At 44.1% G+C, this 21491-nt stretch overlaps 1 protein-coding gene across 3 annotated transcripts in view; it reads right to left on the bottom strand.

Annotated features, from left to right (window-relative positions):
* Ptpro (protein tyrosine phosphatase receptor type O) overlaps window positions 1–21491 on the bottom strand; it is a 208424-nt gene that overhangs the window by 29542 nt on the left and 157391 nt on the right. For 2 of the 3 annotated variants that reach the window (XM_029534785.1, XM_021190314.2), the window contains exons 13-19: window positions 20845–20984; window positions 17807–17939; window positions 15281–15401; window positions 13647–13715; window positions 11596–11679; window positions 5221–5256; window positions 1380–1461 (exon numbers count right to left, since the gene is read on the bottom strand). In XM_029534785.1, coding sequence (XP_029390645.1) covers window positions 1380–1461; window positions 5221–5256; window positions 11596–11679; window positions 13647–13715; window positions 15281–15401; window positions 17807–17939; window positions 20845–20984 — 665 coding nt within the window. The remainder of the gene's footprint in view (window positions 1–1379; window positions 1462–5220; window positions 5257–11595; window positions 11680–13646; window positions 13716–15280; window positions 15402–17806; window positions 17940–20844; window positions 20985–21491) is intronic. The other variant, XM_029534791.1, reaches the window with a different exon arrangement.

Genomic DNA, 21491 nt, shown 5'->3' with positions numbered 1-21491 from the left:
CAACTGAATTTCTGCTACTTGAGATGTAACGCTGAGCTGAGCTGGGGAGGTGACATTGGTAATCCTGTAGGCACCAGCAGGGAATAAGTAACTGGCCAGGCTTTATGTGAGAGTTCGGAAGACAGGTGGTAGGTAAGGGGTTCTTCATTTGGCAATGAGTAAGATCCGCAGGTCAGTGAGAAGGCTGGATGGGTAATGATTCTTGTTACCAAGCCCGATGACCAGAGCTGGTTCATTGGGCCCCAAATGGTGAAGGGGAGAGCTGATTTGTGGAAGTGGTCTTCTTATCGACATACATGTTATGGCATGTGTATACACACACACACACACTCATAGTAAAGTAATTTTTACTCTATAAAAAAAGAAGGTAAACCTATTTGCAGAGTGTTTTTACCCCCAAACTCCCTGAAAGAATGTCCACAGTTTAAAATCTTGCTGGGCTCTGTTAACTAAAGCGGTTCTTGGGTGGTGAAGAAAAAAAACAACAACAACAACAACAAAAAAAAAAAAAAAAAACAAGAAATGGAAAAAATAAATTAGGTAAAACAAGCCACTTTAATGGGAAAGAGAATTTAGGCTTAAAAAGAAAACTACCAAACTTAGAAAGATCGCCATCTCCCCGTTTATCCCGGATCACAGGTCCGTGCAGATGCCGTGGAACCTGAAGCAGGTAAGGCTTCTGAGAGCCACAGCGAAGCGAAGCGAGGGCCCACTCTGTTTTGCCCATCAGCTTATTTCTGCTTGTGGAGGCACATGGTCTGAGACTCAGTGTGTGTTTCAAGGGAAGGGAGCGTGGTCGATGTCCTCCTTTGTCTCCACAAATCATGAGCAACACCTCTCTCCCCAGGTTTCAAAAGAAAGAAAAGCCAAAGGGCAACATGCATTCCACAGCCTTGCTTGGAATCCTAGCTTACTGAGCACCCTGCTCTCAGCTATCACACACCTAAATACAGCAATGGATGCCTGCCGCCCACCCTGATTGCCGTCTGCAGTCTATGGTCCGTGTCATCTGTGGCCAGCAAAGTCCCTGGAAGGTAAGTTTGATGCCGGGCTTCAGTTTGCTTTTAATCCTCCATCCTCCCGACTGTGCATGAGTTTTCAAAGATGGCGCCTCCTGGTCCCATCTCCTCACCTGTGAACCCTCTCCTCTCCTTTCCCTCCCTGCAATTGAGTTCTCTGTGCTCTCCCCTTCTTGCCAATGGCAGAGGCTCCCTGGTCACCCCAGAAGTTCAGGCGGCTCTGACATCACCAGACTTCCTCGCTTGGCAGACTATGCATCACATGCTCTACCCACTGATCAGGGAAATGTTCCCTGTACAAACCTGACCATTCCCACAGCCTGCCAATCACAGAAGGGAGAAAAATGCCTCGCCACTCACCTCAAACTGAAGAGAGAATTTATAGTCCGAGTCCTTGGCCATATCCTTGATGTAAGAATCAAAGTCATCCAGCTGAACAGGGCTTTGTGAAACACAAAGAAACGAATGCTTCAAAATCAACATAATGGGAAGAATATTGATCAACACCACACCTGTGTAATTGTTGGACCCCACACCTGTGTAATTGGTTAACACCACACCTGTGTAATTGATTAACACCATACCTGTGAGCTTTTCTAGGCAAAAACCGAAGTTTCACTTTTCTGGAGTGAGCTCTCACTGTTCCTATATTCCTTAATTAAGGCTGCCAGCTGGCAATAAATTTTTAGAAAGAGTGTATATTCACTAGACTTCCTATTCACTAGGAATTACACGAAGAGTAAATCTAGGAGCCTCGAGGTGTTTTCTGTATCTACTGAAGCTGTCTTTTCTCCTGTAAACCCAGTTTTTCCATTTGGACAGGGTCTACACATCTAGCCTATGCCTTAGTCTTACTACATGACATGTTCAACTTCTCTGTGCATCTGCAGATCCATATCCCATTACCAACTACACAGCATGGGTAAGGGATTTGGTTAAAACTGTTGACTAGCTAATCTACCTGGTAGGCTAATTTGTAACATTCATTTATACTAAAATTTTAGTAGATCATAGGGAATAGAAGTTCTTGGGACTCCTTCTAAACTCTAGCGTTTTACATCAGAACTTATAGAAACAACGATTCTTGCCCATAAATACATGGTAGTTCATATGACATGCTTGGCTGGTCCACACGAGCCAAGGATGGCTGGGATATAACTTAGTAGCCTGCCTAACGTGCGCAAAGCTTCACCTTCCACCTCCTCCTCAGCAGAACCATGAAAACCTAAGAGAGCCGTGGTTAATGGAAGAGAGTAAGGACTCTGCCATGGGGCCACTGGGGAGTAGACATGTGGCAAGAAGCCAGGCAGAGCAAGCCCTATTTCAGGGGAGTTCCCACTTTAAGCTTTTTCTCTTTCCAAAATACCAGCTATAGATGGACTCACATGTCTAACACACTTCGTTAGAGCTGCTTTCTCTGCCATGGGTTGCTGTAGTGAGGCATTTGTCTTAAAGCTGGATTTAACACTTCTAAACCGTACCCTTGTCATTAGGAAATCAGGAGCAAGCTGTAGTGGATTGGTCTGATGCTGTTTGTATTGTAATGCTAGCTCTTGGTCCCTAGGCCTGGTGGCCCCCAGAGAGTCTGTGGGCAGACCCAAGTGACACTATGTAGCCTTGCTGTAGTGGTTTGAATATGTCTGGCTCAAGGAGTGGCCCTATTTGGAGGTGTAGCCTTGGAGTAGGTGTGTCACTGTGGGCGTGGTCTTTAAGACCCTCTTCCTAGCTTCCTGGAAGCCTGTCTCTTCCTGTTTGCCTTTGGATGAAGATGTAGAACTCTTAGCTCCTGCTGCACCATGCCTGCCCAGATTCTGTCATGTTCCCACCTTGATGATAATGGACTGAACCTGTGAATGTGTAAGTCAGCTCCAAATAAATGTTATTCTTATAAGAGTTGCCTTGGTCAAGGTGCCTGTTCACAGCAGTAAAACCCTAACTAGGACACTTGCCCCCCTCCAAGTTATTCCTGATTGGTGAATAAAGATGCCTACAGCTTATAGCTGGGCAGAATTGAGATAGGCAGGGCATAGGGTTTCCATGATTGGATCTGGGGGAGAGAGAAAGGAAGGTAGAGAGAAAGATGCCATCGGGTAAGAATCTTAAAAGCATGGCCATGAGGGCTGGCTGATTGCAGTTAAGAGCAGCCCAGATGGAACATGGCAAATCACATAGTGATGTTATTGGAAGGGAGATAGACAAAATAGCATAGAAGACAGATATCTGCCCAGCTCTGGTGCTAATAAAGGCTTATTATGAATTAAAGGTCTCATGTGTCTTTTATCTGGGAATTGAATAATCAAAGGCTGGGTAGAAGCGCCTGATTGAGATTAAACATTTCCATAACATACAGGAGCATATGTAGTGGAGGCAGACCAGATATATGACTGAAAAGAAGCAAAACCAAGAGGGAGAAGAGAGGAAGGAAAATAACACTGAGAAGAGGGGAGACCACGAAGAGAGGAGAGGGGGCATTTAAGGTTGGGGCAGAACAGAAGAGGAAAGGAAGGCTGCATGAAGACAAGGGGAGTCAGATATCTGGGACCCGAGTCCAGATCTTTCATCTTCTTGTTTCTGCCTGGGCCACGGAAGGGGACATCTCAGAGTGTCCCCATCCCCTTTGTCCTATGACTCTGTTCCTGGATATACTAGCCAGTCCCTCTATAGCTCACTTCAAAATCTAGCAGTAGGTTTTTACAACAAAGACTTTCCATTGCTGTCATGTTTCTCTCATTCTTCTCTTCTTGACCGATTGCCCCTCTCCCACACCCCTCGGTGGATGTCAATAGAATACTTACTGGTGTTAGACAGACTTTGGAACAATTAACTTACTGTGCCCTGAAATGACAATCCATTCAAAGCTAAAAGTAATATTTTATCTTAATGTTTCTTTCGAAATATTGGACAGACTAACACATGTCTTGTTCTGTTTCTCTCTATTAGCAATAATGTCACCAGAGTCCCCTTGCCTTTTTGTACTAACGCATCAGTGTTCTATCCGTGGTAAAGAATCAAGATTGAATTCTATTTAGAAAAAAAATGTTTCACTCTTTATATGGACTACAGAATTTTAATCAAGAAAAGGCCTGAAGCTGATTAACTCATAAGCTTCTCACATGAATGGATGGTTAATTTCCACTCACCGGAATCATTCTCTAATGACTTAGCAGTTCAGGAGGTAAGAAAGAGCCCAAGCTAGCTAATTATCTTTCCTGTTTATCATGAAGTATTTCAGAAATAGTATTGGCAAAGTATTAATTTTAGCATCAGCTAGAGAAAAAAACCTTTCTCTGGAATAAATGTAGAACTTCAAAACATAAAATGACCAGAGCCTTTGATTACACAAATGTGTTTATGTACACATTAGATGGTCATATGTTTGGCATGTCACATGACCTCTTGCAAGCTTTCTGTAAGTCCTAACAACCCATCCTTTCTAAGGTTCCATATGGTAAGGATTGATGCTTTTCCTGACATGGGTTCTGTGATAAGCATCTTTAGTGGTCTCCCCATCCCTGTGCATAAACAACATAGTCTGTGCTTTTCAACACATACCATCCTCTTCCTCAACAATTCCTTCTATTTGGAAGCATGTTATCCTTTTGACCTGGGTAGTTGAACTTGAAATAGCCTTGAGTTAACTGAGACTGGCATCTCAGTAAGGGGTTGCCCAGATCAGACTGGTCGGAGGGTACGCCTGTGGGGCGCTGCCTTGAGTGTTAATTGCTGTAGAAGGGCCTAGACCACTGTGTATAGCACAGCGCTTCTCTGGCTTCTGTGGGTTCTCTGGACAGGTGATTCTGCATAAGCCACAGTGAGCCAGCAAGCAGAACTCCTCCATGATTTTTTGCTTCAAGTTCTTTTTTTGTTTTGTTTTTGAGACTGGGAACGGGGTAGGGGTATCTGTCTATGTAGCCCTGGCTGCCCTAGCCCAGCCATGTAGACCCGGCGGGCTTGGAACTCACAGAATGCTGCCTGCCTCTGCCTCTGCCTCCTGAGTGCTGAGACTAAAAGTGTGTGTCACTACATCTGACTCCTGTCCTGGCTTCTCTCAGTATTGTACTGTAAGATGAGATAAACCCTTTCCTCTCCCGAGTTATTTGGGTCAGAGTGTTTTCTCGCAGCAATAGGAAGGTTTCAATTGGAAAGTTAAGATCATCACGATGGGTAGAACTCTCTGAAGGCAACAGTACTGAGGACTTACTTGGTCAGTTTCCTCTTCTTTAAGCCATTTTTACTCCTGAAAATTGAATAAAAAAAACCTTTTATCAGGATAAAAAAGTTGGTTTATATGATTGAACTTTAAATTTTATTTAATTTAAAATTTTATTTAAATTTATTAAATACTTCAGGTTTGTTAAATTAGTCTTCTGTCTGTGCAAAGATAACAATTTCTGGTTCACGTTAGGAAACTATTAGGTTGCAAGAACACACCTGCGTTTTGTATCCCCACCCCCCCCTTGCTGAAAACTGAGTTCTGCAAATACAGTCTCTGGCTCGTGGTGATTACCTTAGTAGGATGTTTTATTAGTAACACAAGCACCTACTTCCTGATTTCCAGAGTCTATAGACAAGAGAGAAGAGTCGGGGATAAAGAACCCCCAATGCTTAGGAGGCAGAGGACTGAATAGCCTTGTCTGTCATTCCGGCAGGTGGCGTGAAGAGTGTCCTTGCTGGAGGGAGGGGTGTGACTTACACAGGTTCTCCTACGTCCTCATGCTTTCAGTAAATAGGAAGAAACAGACCTGCCACGTGGTTCTTCTTAGCTCATTAATAACCCATAAACTCAAACACAGAAAGTGTTAGTGGATGGTTCAGTTAATTACATCTACTCAGGGCTATTTAGAGTGACGGTGCTCACACAGCAGTTAAAGGACTCAGCCCGAGTCGCCTGACACCGAGATAGCAGCTACTTGAAGCACTCTGTCGTATTTTATCATCTGTACAAGTGACACGTGTTACCTAACTGGACACATGATGAGATGATAGAGAATACTGCCATAATCCATATCACAGGTCTTTAAATAGTTTACCAAAGGCACACACATTTCCAAAACTGTCAATAGAAAGTAATCAGTTTTAGGTACAAGTACTTCATGTGTCAAACTACATCAAAACTGTGACTGTGTAGACGTCTCAGCTCCAGAAAGCCTTTGAAAGAATGAAGCTGTACTCTCCCACAGCCCTTATAGCACCTGGCCCGTGGCCATGTCTCCTGGGGTGTGGCAGATCCTTGTTATCCCACCTGATAGATGCTTGTGCCCTTCAGGGCTAAGCATGGACAGTGGACAGGGGGTGACACAGCAGGTGGCCAGTGAACGATTATTATGTTGAATTGAAGGAAAAGGTCTTAAATACATATTATCCTCACAACTTCCCTTAGTGAGTCAGTTATACAAATTACACATCTTATATGGTGAGTGTGTGTGTGTGTGTGTGTGTGTTTGGTATGTATGTGTGTATGTGTGTGTGCATGTGGTCTATGTGTGGGAGAATGTGGTGTGTGTTTGGCATAGTGTGCATGTATGTGCAGTGTGTGTGTGTCTGTAGTAGGTGTGTGCATGTGTTTGTGCAGGTGGTCTGTGTGGAGTGTGGTGTGTGTGTCTGTGTGTGTGAGTGGGGGGGTGTCGAATTGAAGGAAAAGGCCTTAAATTCATATTATCTGTGTAACTTCACTTAGTGTGTCAGTAATGCCAATCACACATCCCGTGTTCTCTTTATTATACGTGATTTGAAGGTAGGATCAGGACTAGGGAATGGAGGAGAGAGGAGTGTGGGTTGACTGCAGGAGACAAATATGCCCAAAGCATAGGATACACGTGAGAAAAATGTTTTCCGAAAGCTAGGGCTGGCTCAGTCAGTATGAGGTCTTGCTGACAGGTCCAGCCCCGGAACTTAAGGCAGAAAGAAAGAACTGACTCCTGAATGTTGTCTTCTGACCTCCATATGTTCACTGTGGTGTGAGCCTGAGATCATAACACATCCCCACACATACACAACCGCACACAGAGATGTACACCATACCAAACACACATGAACACCCACCACACACACACTCACGCAAGCACATGTCACACGCATGCTCCTTTCTATCCAGACATATACCCTCAGAGCACATGCATACACACATATACATGTGCACATCATACCAAGCACACACACACACACACACACGCACGCACACACACAAAATCAGACACACACACACACACACCATACTCTCCCACAGAATGCAAGCACACAGATATACACACACACAGATACACACACACACACACACACACACACACACACACACACACACACTACTGTGTATAATGAATGTGCACCAGTAAAAGGAAAGATTATTTACTATTCTCAAACTATCTCAAGCATAATAATAACTTGGTCTGTTGTTTGGACTTGTGAGGCCCTGTGAAGTGAGGACTCTAGACAGTGAGGAAGCCGTCAGGTCAGGGGTTATAGAGAGGGAAGCATCCAGAGTGGTGTGTGGACTTTCTGGAGTTTTTATTTCTTCCCACTTCCAAGTGAAGATGCCCCATGCCCTTCCTGCTTCTCCCTTGCTTGCCCAGCCTCATCTTTGTCTTTTATTCTTAGACTTTAGAGGAACTACAAGTCCGCTCCATCAGTTAAAAAGCCCTGATGTCAGGCATAGCTATGTCACTTAGGATGCTGGAACCTAGAGGAAGCTCTGTGGTTCCTCCTTGGTTCAGTGCTCATGGTAGTAGGTTAATGTCAAGAATGCTACAGAGCCCCTTACACCCTTACACCCATGCTTTAAGAAAGCAGAAGGCCAGGGCAGGTGGCTGACAGCCCTGCTAGGGTCGGGAGGCTGAGAGTGAACAGGAATTCTCTGCTACCCAAACAGATTGTAAAAGGAATCCAACGCAAAGAGGTGTGGGAGAAGAGATGCTGCCCACATCCACGCTGATGGAGCAAGCAAGTGAGCTGCTACCACTCCACAGCCCAGGAGAAACAAGACTCACGGAGAACAGATACACGTGGTTTTTTTTTTTTTTCTTCCAGTTCCATTTGTTACAGAGTGAACGTTCAATGTGATGTAAAGTTCCACTGCATCATTTGCATGGCACGCTGTGGCCATGAGGGTCTGTGTATGATTTGTGGCCACTTTCAATGCTCTATCTAGATCATGCAGAATCAGGAGTGTCTCTGTATTAGAAGGCTGTGGAATATGCCAAGATTGACTGATGACAGATCACAGCCACAGGGAGAACATCTTTCTGCAGTTTTGAACGCTGTGTCAAATGTACTACTACAATGTGTGGGGAGTGGGAAATTCACTTATAAATGTGTAGGGTAAGGCTTGAGTAGCAATTTACACCATACATGTGGCAAGCTGATGTGCACATGTAAGGGCCAAAGAACTGAGCAAAGTTTATGATCCCATTTTTTCAGTGATAAAGATTACCCAAGCAACCAAATGAGTATTACCCACCAGGCAGACAGGCAGGCACATACACATGCATGCATGCACACGCATGCATGTGTACACTCTCTCTCTCTCTCTCTCTCTCTCTCTCTCTCTCTTTCTTACACACACACAAAATGGAAAGACAGAAAGTCAGACAGAGAGACACCAGCATCATACACACTTCATCCCCCCCTTTATTTATGGATGGCAAGGTTAAAATCTCCAGTGACTTAGAGAAACTAAGGTGGATTCTAAGTTCTCTAGGGGCCCAACAGTCTTAAGAAAAACAACTACACTACAGCCCAATTCCTCAAAAGAGTCCAAGGCAATGACAGAGGCACGGAATGTGTGGTGATTAAGACAAAGTCTGGAACCCTAGAGCTCCATGTTCATAAGTATAGCTGGTTCCCGTGCTAAACCAAAGCCACCATAATACCTGAAAAGGGCCATTTGGTTTATACCCTACTCCAAACAGCACACTCCAGCCATGTATGCAGTTGAGCACTATAACTAAACGCCATCCATGCTTAAAATTCCATTTAGGAATCAGAGCAGAAACACAGATGTCTGAGTATGGCCTGCAGGTGGCTAAGACAGAGAGAAGAAGCAACAGTGAACAGTTCAGAGTAGGAGATACCCTTAGAGAGTCTAGCTTCAAGGCCACTTAAGTCAGCAATCCCCATAGAAGCCAGTCTGATAGGGCACTAGCGCCAGACACACATTCCTCCACCAGGGAAGGACTACGTGAGTGAGTGTCTGATGGGATCTCTCGACTTCCTCTCAGTCTTCCTGAGGCACCCGAGGCTGGTAGCAAATCAATAGGAACCCGTCTCTTCAAATCCACGGCTTCTGGTGGGAGCTGCATAATGCTTTGAAAGCACATGGGGTGTAACTATGCTGTTTGTGACTGTTGTTAACCAGGTGGGTGAAATACAAAGGCAAACACATCCGTAGGAGGCTTAGGGAACAAAAGCAGAGGTTCACAGATCGAGCAGTGGGGAGCTCAAGCAGTCATTTCTGGTTGGGATGTGTAGATGTTTTAGAATGTGACAACAGAGACTGGCCTCTTCTCATGAATTGTCTCTTTTTACCTTGAGGCAACTATTTACAACCTCAAGATGTTCTTCTATAAACAGTAGGGCATTTTGCCCCTCTGGACTAGGGTTTCACACTACTTGATCAATACTGTCCATAGTGGACCTTAAAGGGGTTGGCCATCTGTTCAGTAGCAGGTCCTTAAGGAAGACACACAGGTTGTGAACTGTAGAAAATGAGAAGAGCTGAGGGTCTGTGCTGGGAAAGGGACACAGCACTGTTCACAGCCTCCCTTTAACAACCCTGTGGCGGACACTCCAGCTGCCTCTTAAGGACAGCTGGGAATTCCTTAGGATGATGAACGGGTGCTTAGCTGAAAGGTTGTGCAGGGTTCAAGCTCAAGGTGGAATTTACGTCTACTGCTCATACCTGGAGACTATCTGATGCCAACTACAAGACACACTGAGTTGATGATGGCGAAGTCTTAACCTGAAAACTGGCTACAGCCTTGATAACGGCAGTGAAGGCCTCTACGGTGGAGTATGCTTGGCCTTGTTCAAAGAACTTCCCTCTAGTATCTTTTTTAAAAAGTGTGTACAAATTGTGTAGTAGCAGTAGATACTGAGGAGCTCTTTCTCAATGCTTCTCCCTTCACATCCTTATATCATAAGGCACATAGCCTGTATTCCTTCTGCCCTCAGAGAACTGGAAGAATATTTGACCAATGGCTTCTGTGCACAAATAAGATTCTTCTAGTTCTGTTGGGATTCTTCACCCTTCTCCCCCTCCCCCACCACTCTTTGTCCGCTCTGCTCTTTCTTAGTGTATCTGTGTCTGTCTGCTCCTATTCTCTCTCTCTCTCTCTCTCTCTCTCTCTCTCTCTCTCTCTCTCACACACACACACACACACACACACAACCACCGTTTCATTCCATGAGATATTTTTATTCCTTCCAAGTCTGCTTCACATTGCCCACATTTCTGGTAGCTGTTTATTATTATTTGCTACTTAAGTGTGTGTGTGTGTGTGTGTGTGTGTGTGTGTGTGTGTATGTGTGTGGTTGTGTGTGTGTGTGGTTGTGTGTGTGTGTGGTTGTGTGTGTGTGTCTTATTTTTCTCAGTTTCCTGGAAGACTATTTCTCTGATGGTTTGGAGGTAAAATAATTTTGGATTCTTTGGCCTAAAGAATTCAATTATTTTTATAATAATTATTATTATAGCATAGCAAAAGCCAAGAAAAATGCTTCAATACTTGATTATCTATGTGATTTAGATAGTAAGAAAATAAAAGATTAAAAGAAGGTGCTTCGATTCTGTTCAGTGGAAAGGGGATTTTTCCAGGCTCAGCACCTGTATATATTATATGATGGCTCATGATATCAAAACACCCACTCTCCTTAGGATAAAGACTTTATCTTTAAATTATGTGTATATGTGTGTGTGAGAGTATGTGCACACTAGTACATGTGCCTAAGGAGGGCACTGGATCTCCTGGAGCTGGAGTTACAGGTGGTTGTGAGCTGAGCCCCCACCCTGTGGGTTCTGGGAATTGAACTTGGGTCCTCTGCAAGAGCAGCCTTAGCTGCTTAGCTGAGAGCTCAAAGTTCTGTCTTCCCATCTCTAAAAGAATTGACACACTGCAGACAGTGGGGGTGCTAGAGAAGATAATCGCACGCAGAGGCTTATATGCAATTAGATATTCAATAATTACATAAGTGAGATTGTTATGAAAGCAGAGGTCTCCAGATTCAGAGTCTACTCCCTCTGCCTTCCCACATTTACCTTCTTGGAAATAAGGAGTTCTCTTGTGTGGGGGATGGGAAGAAAAATGGGAGGCCAACAGACCGACCCCGAGAAGACACAAATGATGAGGAACTTGGGACAGGAAAGCTTGTAAGAGAAGTAGAGATTATTTAACTGGGAAGGCCACTTAGACGTCTGGGTACCACTCACTGTCTTGATGCCTCTCCATTTGTTTCCTCATGGCATGCACTGAGAATCACATAAAATCCAGCAAGGAGAAACAAATCCCTTAACTCCTGGTGTTTACTTTGTGCAAGCTGACTTTTAAAGACTGCATGTTGAGTAAATAGTAAAAATGAAGTCACTTACCAAGGGTTAATATAAAATGCCAAAAGATAGTCAGTCCAAAGACATGAAGGCAGCAGGGTTAAGAGAGCAAACACACTCCTACGCCTGTGAGCATTAATAAACAGATGCAAAGATGAAACCGTGGTGAGGGTTAGTAATTCAGCTGTGTACAGATATCAATAAGCTACCTGCCGGAGCCGACCCACACCACAGTTAAAGAGTGTTCCCCTCTCTAGGCTCCCAATGGAAGGCTTAAAGGCTACAATATTGACGAAATTGGCTTCTATTCACACCAGTCCTCATTGTAATCAGAGACAACTTTGAACTCATTTGGCATCAATTGGTCTGCCATTAGGAGATCTCTTTTTCCACTCGGTTCCCAGAGGCTCAGTAGTGCCTGGTGTGTTATTTTCAGCCACCAGCCCTTCCAACCTAACCTAATTTAAGAAGCCACGTAGGATGACGGCAGCTTGAATGAGTGGATAGAAGTGGTCAGGTGGCTTAGGTGGGTTCCAGGGAGGGCCAGGCCTTTGTGCCACTTGATGTGGCATCCAATAGTATTTTCAATTTAAACCCTAACCAGTTTCTAAAGCTATTTCTTAAAGCACCCACTCAATAAGCTACTTGGGTATCATTCATTCAAAATCAACAGATTATGTATGGCCCGCCCGGGGTGTTTCACTGGTCCTTATCAGAGTGGAAGTAAAACATTAAGCAATCTTATTTTATTCTTATTGACAGTAAATGTGTGATTGGAATCCATTTTCCCAGATTCAAATGGCATTCAAGTCAGAGCTGTTCATGTGGATTGAAAAATACCCTTCGATGTAGTATAGTTAGGCTTAAAACTAGAAGGAAACTGTTGTCTTGTCACTTCAGTTAAAACAAATCCTCACAGAGATATGCTGTTGCTGGTAAAACTAAGTTTGCTACAAGTTTCAGGAGAATTTTCTTGATTTTAAAGAAGTGACCTGAAAGGAAATCTTTTTGTTTTCCCAAATTGGCCCATAAATCTTACAGATTGTGACTGGCCATGAAATTCATTAACACACAGCTTTCTAGGGTCACAGATACAAATGGGGGCAGTTTCTAGATGAGCCTCATGCCACTGGTTTGGGGACCCAATCTTTTAAAGGAAAGAAGCAGGAGTAGGCGAGTCTCTTCATCTTGAGAAGAATTCTAACATATTTGAACAAACCTTCTCATGTTCCTGATATTGTCAGCATCAAGGGCTTACACATTCTCTTTCTTCATAACGGGATTGATCATATTTTAACGGGATTGATCATATTTTAATGGGAAAACTCTCTTCATGTTAAAATTTTAAAATGGCCCTAAGTGCAGTCATATCAAAGAGAATCCCATTTCAACTCTGTTTTCGACTAGAACAGTCATCGCCAGCATTCTGAGAGGGAGATTGCATAGTTTAAATAAAGTTCTTTACCCTGTTGACTCTGTAGGATAAAAGTTCTGGTCCCTCGCATCTGCTTCTTTAACATTGGACACTTTGGGGGAAATTCTTCGATGGTTGCCTGCAAACTACAGGATGCTAGGAACCCTGGTCCCTTGAGTAGAAAAGCTTACCTAATTGGTGATTCTCTTGGATATTCTGAACTGAATGCTAAGCTGGACAGGATTACTATTTATTACAGACCACAGTTCAGTACAACAACGATGAATTCATCTCTAGACATTTTCTAATTTCTTAAACATCTCTTCCTTCTAGGATGAATGTGCTATCTCCCTACCAGGCACTTGGCTACGTTATGTTATTTATCCAAGTCACCCATGGGCCTGTGGCTGCCATTTGTTCATTGTGGCTGCTTTCCTGGAACCTGAAGCACAGCTTTGGACCCTCTGCATGATGACTTTTTTGTCCCTTTTCCCTCTATTTAAGAATCCCATTCAGTTTATAGAAATGATTATGGCCCATGATGACCTAGTCATTGATTAACCACTGAAATAAAGGACAACCAGGAAAAAAAATCACCTATGCCTTACAATAAAATCGAATTTGAAGCAAGTACTGGCCAGCTAAACCATATAGAGTCATGAGTTGATAGACTACTCACCAGCTGTAGGGAAGTTTCCCTTCTCTCTCTAAGGATGCAAAATTGACAAACGTGCCAGCTCCACACTCCCTGTTTGAAAGAGACAGAATCAAGGTGATTACTGGACAGAACTCTTTGCCTGACACGAAGGGCAGGAGGGCCTTGGATCCAGCTTGTCAGAACAGCATTAAAAAGGGGTCGGTGTATGTGGGGGGTAATGTAAGTCTTGTTTGATTCTCTTTTGAGTACAATGTAAAAAACAAAGATAAAACACAAAGAAACAGCCCTTGAAATGTAGCAAATCAAACTCTTAGAGCCAAAACAGCCCACACAACCTTTGCCCAAAGCTGTTCATGACCCTAATGTACATCCACGCTATCACACCTGACCCTAACATACATCTGCACGTCCATTGTTGACCCTAACACACTTCTGCACCTCTATAGTTGACCCTAACATACATCTGCACCTCCATGGTTGACCCTGATGTACATCTGCACCTCCATGGTTGACCCTGATGTGTATCTGCATCCACAGTTAACCCTCTGCCCTTGCTCATGTGCATGGCTGTTCACTGCATGCTTCCCCCGAGCTGGACATTACACCATACTACTCCTCCATTGCCTGCTCAATGCAGGTTACAGCTGCTGCATCTCAGGAGATGAACTTTTCCTAGATTCTGGGCCACGAAACTTTAGTTTTCATTTTCCTCCACTGGCTAGCTTTCACTAGTATCTTCTGTTGCCTTTTGTGGTGGTTGAATAAGAATGTCCCAACCCCCAGACTCACATCTCCTAATCCTTGGCCCATAGGGAGTTGTACTATGAGGAGACGTTTCCTTGTTGGAAGAAGTGTGTCACTATGGGGGTTGGGTGGAGGGCTTTGAAGTCTCTTATGCTCAAACTACACCCAGGAGGGAACACAGTCTCCTTCTGTTGCCTGTGGATCAAGTTGTAGAACTCTCAGCTCCTTCTCCAGCACCATGTCTACCTGCATGCCGGCATGTTTCCCACCACAACGATAACGGACTAAACCTCTGAAACTGTTAGCCAGCCCCAATTCAATATTTTCCTTTATTAGAGTTGCCATGATCATGATATCTTTTCACAGTATTAAAAATCTAATTAAGACACTGTTTTAATTTCTTTCTGGAAATAGGCAACTGTTCGACTCTAAGTTTGAAGAAAGTTTCTCGGATGCAGTGTTACCAAATGAGCAGCAATGTCTTCAGAAAATTGGTAGACTATTCTGCAATGCGAGGGAAGTAGTTGAGAATGTGTCTAAGGAAAAGGACTAGAGGTTTATCCTCGTGGTAGAATACGTGCCTAAGCCGGGCGTGGTGGCGCACGCCTTTAATCCCAGCACTCAGGAGGCGGAGGCAGGCAGATTTCTGAGTTCAAGGCCAGCCTGGTCTACAAAGTGAGTTCCAGGACAGCCAGGGCTATACAGAGAAACCCTGTCTCGAAAAACCAAAAAAAAAAAAAAAAAGTGCCTAAAATACACAAGGCCCTGGCTCCCATCATCACATCATCATCATCATCATTATTGTCATCATCATATCATCATCATCATCATCACCACCACACATAATCACACACACAATCACACATACATGCATACTCACACACATGAACAAACAACAGTACTTTTCTTACCTAGCCATCTGCAGGTGCTTCTTTCTGAGAATGACAAGGGTCACTAATAGCAGTCCAATTAAAAGTGTGCTAAGGATGGCCAGCACTGAGATTACCACCACGTTAGGGTTCACCTCTGTAACTAGAGAGAGAAACCACGCGTTGCTATAGACCACAGGATGGGGAAAGTGACAGAGCCATTCACAGCCTTCCCTCCCCCCCTCCCCCAGGAACGTTGGACTTATAATGAAGATGATAATGACAACACCTACACTTGTCTAAGGGGACCATTGCCCTGTCTTATAGGGGAGCTCTGGGGGCTGACAGGTGGTCTTTAGTTATATGGGGAAACTGAGCCTGTTTCCTACATCTCTAGCATGCAGGATCCTCTTATAAGGAAAAGCTGCAAGTGTGAGAAGAATCAACATTGTGGCTTGCATCTATTTGCGAATTAAGACTCTAACAGTCGTTACCATGCATTCCCATTGTTTAACATGTTCAAAAGCTTTGAAGGAGGCGGGCTCTTATTTCATGCCCAAGACTTTAAAGTCAGGAAGCACAGCTGGGTCATTTGCTCCCCCGGCAGATAATGCATAGGAGGCGTCGGCAGGCTGCCATCTGTGGCCGCATCTTACGAGTTACCAGAAGTAGGCATTCTGACAGGCTGTAGCCATATGCTCAGAGGCGTCCTGTCTGCACAGACACAAAGATTAAATCTATTAATAAATCGGGGAGTCCTTAAGAGTGGGGTTGCTCTCGTGCACTTTCTCTGATGAATGGTCTACTCATCGTGTGTGAACAGGAAGACGGAAGCAGGGAAATAGGCTTGTAAAATGTCTTTATAAAAGTCTTCATGGAGAGACGGTGGTGATACACGCCCTCCTTTACAGGATAGAAAGTAAGAGATGGGGAACATGCCTGCACCCTCAGCACTTGGGAGACTGAGGTAGGAGGGTTAGGGTCGTAGGGGATGTTTGGACTATATGGTGAGCCTGAGCTACATGCTAACTCATCTCAAAACCCCACAGAGCCAATCCTTAAGGCCTTGAGTACTTGCTACACGTCACCTCTGCTCAGGTTTGTGGCTGAGTGCCAGGAAGAAAGAAGAGCGGGCCATCAACTCCATGGGGAGAGCAGGCTGTCAACTCCATGGGGATCCATATTTACCACCCAAGCTTATTTGTTTATACTTGTAAGTAAACTGGGCAAAAAAGGTCACCTGTTGCTCTTGTTTTCCAGGGTACGGACAAGAATTTATAGGCATTTAAGTGCATTTTTAAAAGTGCCACAGGAGCCACGCATGGTGGCCTATGACTGCAGCGCCAGTTTTTGAAAGAAGGAATAAGGCAGGAGGATCGCTATGAGTTCAAGAAGGAATGATGCAGGGGGATGCCTACGAGTTCAGGCCAGCCAGGACTATGTAGTTAGAGCATAACTCAACTTTATTCTTCGTCAAAAACCAAACCAAACCATCCAAACAAGCAAATAAGAACACCCCAAAAACCCTGGCGGAAAGGGTCCTGGGGTGTAAGAGGAAGGAGTGTTAAGCATTGCCCACATGCACTTCTGTCTCTTTTTCTAACAAAGGAAAAGTAAACAGGAAGGCCAAAAGCAAAACAAAGCAGAGCTGGCACTACTCAATCAGTGCATCAGCCAATAAGTGTGCAGACACAAAAGCAAATCTGGTAAAGGCACAGAGCACTCCTGAGAGTGGCTGTCTACATAGGGTCTTCAAAGAGGGTCTGGAATTCCCGCTGCGAACAATGCACCAATGCACGTGCTATACCGCAGGAAAAGAACAAGGAGTCCAGCCCTGTTCCAGACCCCACTTCAATCACCGATTTGCCTGTTAGCACGGCCGAAGTTGCGGCTTTCTTGCTTTGATTTTAAGTAGGAATGGTAACTGCCAGCCAGGGGCCTGTACAGATGAGAGCACGTTGGTCAGGACCATGTCCACCCCTGTTGAGGATTCTAGGGATCACCTTGGCGATTTCTCTTGGCGGATGCCCTTTGCGTCTGGTGTACACCTTTAGGGCTTTCTGTATTTTTACTTCTAATTTTCTAAAGAGCATTAAGATAAAGCTGGAGATACGATTCAGCGGTTACAAGCACTAGCTGCTTTTTGCATCAAGCACAGATTTGGTTCTCAGCACCCACATGTTTGCTCACATCTCCCTCCAGTTCCGGGAGATCTGATACTCTCTTCTGCCCTCTGGTGGGTGGCAGCAGGCATGTACACGGTGGGTGCACAGACATCCATGCAGGCAAGAACTCATTAACATGAACATGTGAAGAACCCAAATATCTAAAATTCACCCACTTTTATCCTATATTTACATATCTTTTTAAAAAAAAATGCTTGAGGACAATACGAATCTTTTTCACATGTTCTAGCCAAGCACACTTTGGGATAGGAGTGAAGGCTCCCTGAACCTGTAGCTTGGGGTATATTCAAAGGCAGGTCATGCCTATTGAGAAGGAAGTACTAAAAAAAAAAAAAAAAGTACAAACTTCCAAAGACCAGATGGCCTTAGTCTGTATCATTACCCATTGTGGAGACAGCTATGAATGTAGGGACACTGGGACTGTCGTGGCTGAAGCTGGTGACACTGCAGTTGTAAGCAGTGGCTGGGAGGAGGCTGGAGATGGTCACCACGTGGGAGGACACAGCTACTGGCTCCTGGAGAAGGAGAAGATAAAACACATTTCACATCATCCTCTTGTTTGTGAAAGTATTCTCCGTATTAACAAGGTTATGTTCAGAGTAAAAACCTAATTAAAAGGTGGAAAAGGTTAATAGTGAAAAACCTCTCCCCCTTTCTCTATTCCCTTTCATGTCACTCTGTCCCATGGGAGCAGCCATCATTACCGGGTGTTTTTCTCCTTGTACCTATTTGATGGGGGCATAAAGATGACGTCATGCCTGACGTCACAGTTGACTGCGATGGCTGATGACGCAGCTTACACTACGCTGGTTACTTGAATCATCTGTTGTCATCTTTGCTCTAAGTTCATGTTAAGCTGATTTATCCTTTTTAAAAAAATAATGGAAAACATTAAAACTGCATGCATGAATGTTTGTCTGTCTGTCTGTATGGGTACCGCAGGCACTGAGTGCAGAAAACAGTACGATATCCCCCTGGAACTGGAGTTGGGGACAGTTGTCAACAGCCATATAGGTTCTGGGAAACAAACCTCAGTTCTCAACAAGCGCAGCAGACATTGTCAACCCCAAAGCCATCCTTCTAGCTCCCATTTTACCCTACTGAGGGAGGGCACACATGTCAATTAAAAGTTCATACTTTATCTCGCCAGCTTCCTACTGATGCAGGTTTCAGTGATCTGTCGATTTCTCTGTGTGCTGCTGTGAACAACATCATCTTCCAAACATAGAAACCCTTGTACCTGTAGTCACTTAGTGCATTTATGTGCGTGGGATGGTTAATATGATCACCAGCCTGGCAGGACCTGGAGTCATCTATGAGATGGGGGGGGGGGAGCGTTGTTTAGATTAGGTTAGCCTCTGGGCATGCCTGTGAGAGAGTATTGTGATTGGGTTAATTGACATAAGAAGACCCACCCCAAAGGAGGTTCTCTGAGCTTGGGGACTGGGCAGCTTAAGCAGGAGGAAGCTATCTGAACAACATCACAAGTCTCTGCTTCTGGATTGTCGATGCAGTGTGACGGGCTTCCTCCTGCTCCTCTGCGGGGATTTACCCACCAGGAAGGGCTATGCACTGGAATGATGAGTTGGAAGGGATTCCTCCGGGAAGCTGCTTTGGCTGGGGTATTTTATCTCAGCAACAAGAAAAACTAAAACACTTTGTATGGACACATAAATACAGATAGACAGACAGACCAACACACACACACACACACACACACACACACACACACACACACACACACGCAGAGTATGTGGAGGTATACAAATATGTACTCATGCATTCCCAGCAGTTGAATTACTCAGTCACCAGTACTTTTTTTTTTTAATACTGAAAACTATTGAAAACTAATCCTCCACAGGCCAGCTCTCCTGTCCAACTCTGTTGTGTGTCAGTGACTGTTTGCCTGCTTTCTTACTGATGTAGCAGACTTTGTAGGCTTTTCCAATGAAAATTATGTCTAAGAGTTTTATTTTGCATTTCTTATCATGAGGGAGGTTATAAATTTTCCCTATGTTGAAGGATCTTTTGTTCTTGTTTTCCTATGTGTTTGTTTAGGGGTGTGGGTCTTCATCTTCATTACTTGAAGTGGCTCTTTATATATTTAGAACCCTACCTGTTTGTCTGCATTTTTCACTTTTATCACATTCACCCAGAGCATGGTGATAGTAGGTGCTCAGAAGCAAAATGATCTCATTTTTAAGAAGATTAAATTGCTAATTTGTTGGATTCATGGTCAGACAGTGACACACACACACACACACACACACACACACACACACACACACACACACCGTGCACACTATAAACAATGAACCAGCATGCTACTCTTTTTCAAAAAAAGATTGTGAGACATGGCAGCCTAGCCAGATGGCAGCCAACAGCCCCGGTTTCCCATCCCACCATCACCTAGGGGAGAAAAGCATTACAGCAGGCAGAGAATGCCTTCTGCTAACAGCTCTGATTGCAGCAGGTAGCTGACTAACCATTGTGCCTCTAATGGAAGACATCACTATAGTTACAGAGGAGAAAATCCATTCCTGGCAGAACAGTTATTTTCCAAAAAGGTTCTTAGAACAGAGACAGGACTGAGCTAGTCAGCACAGATCAAAAGAGAGAATTCGTAGATGAGACTATCAAAGGGCCAGAGGAATCAAAGCCGATTATCTTAGCAATCAGTCTGAAAGGAGCTGTCCTCCCGCAATCCTCTCCCCTCTCAGGCACAAGGCCTTCATTTATTGAAAGAGCATCAATTATTTATGCTGGAAGAATTACTCTACCCCCTGCAGTGTATGAACTCTCACCAGCCTGCCCCTTTCCCTTCCTCCTCTGGCTTTAAAGTTCTCTCTCTCTCTCTCTCTCTCTCTCTCTCTCTCTCTCTCTCTCTCTCTCTCCTTCCCTCCCTCGCTCTCTCCCTCCCTTCTTTCCCTCCCCCCTCTCTCTTGTGACTTAGCTACCCGCCCCCAGGACTGAGTATCCACCCCTGCCCTCCATCATGATCTGGAGTACAATAAAGTACTTTATCATTTCTGCTGTTTATAACCCCAGAGCTTTAGCAATAACAATTTCTGAAATTTTTCTCTTTTAAATTATTTCCCACAATATATAAGCTCCCATTCTTCACTGGAGAACATATTATCTCTGCATTTGCATGATGATTTGTAATGTCTCTTAAAGTTTAAAATAAATTTAAATAAAAACATGATAAACAGTTCTTAACTGTGAAAGTAGACTTCCGGTGATAAGACCCTCACAGGCATGTCTCACAACTACTGCTAATTTCTGTCTCTGCCCCTGTCCCCCAAAACCCAAGCAGACAGTTGTCACACCTTGTAGCTCCACAAGACAGAAGTTTTCAGTTATTCCATAACCTTAATCAAAAATAATTCAGAAAGATAGTCAAAGCAATCAGTTCAGTACCTGGAGTTTGCCATCGTGGCCAGAGCCGAGCTGCTGACAGAGGACTTCAAAGAAATCAGCTACACCCTCTTCAACCCACAGCAGGGTCACCGATGTCTGTGTTTTGTTCACTGCGAAGAGTGACTTGGGAGGGGCTGGTTCTGAGGGAAAAGCAAATTCTTAAAAACCACACACACACACACACACACACACACACATACACACACACTCATACACACACACACACACACACACACCTCACACATACTCTTTTAGTAGTAACAGGGTGGATGTTCCGAGAACTCACAGGGAGGTAGCTAAGAGCCTGTGTTTTATATTGCTTTTGAATCTACCCATCCACCCACAAAGCCTGCTGTCTACATCGAACGGCAGAATGTTTTGTGTCCTTCCCCACTTGTATTTTCAACTTCTCCTTTTGGACACTTCTGCTTCAGCATTGTAACCAGACTCTATTAATAGTTTCTGTGTCATCCATCCCAGAGCTAGCGTTGTCCTGACAACACAGAACTTGTTGAGTGAGATGAAGAAGAAGAAAGAAGAATGAGATGAAGAAGAAGAAAGAAGAAGAAAGAAGAAGAAGAAGAAGAAGAAGAAGAAGAAGAAGAAGAAGAAGAAGAAGAAGAAGAAGAAGAAGAAGAAGAAGAAGG

This window comes from Mus pahari, chromosome 2 (genome assembly GCF_900095145.1).
Source record: "Mus pahari chromosome 2, PAHARI_EIJ_v1.1, whole genome shotgun sequence".
NCBI lineage: Eukaryota > Metazoa > Chordata > Mammalia > Rodentia > Muridae > Mus > Mus pahari.
The sequence above is the reverse complement of the archived record's forward strand: the minus strand, read 5'-3'. Positions and strand labels throughout refer to the sequence as shown.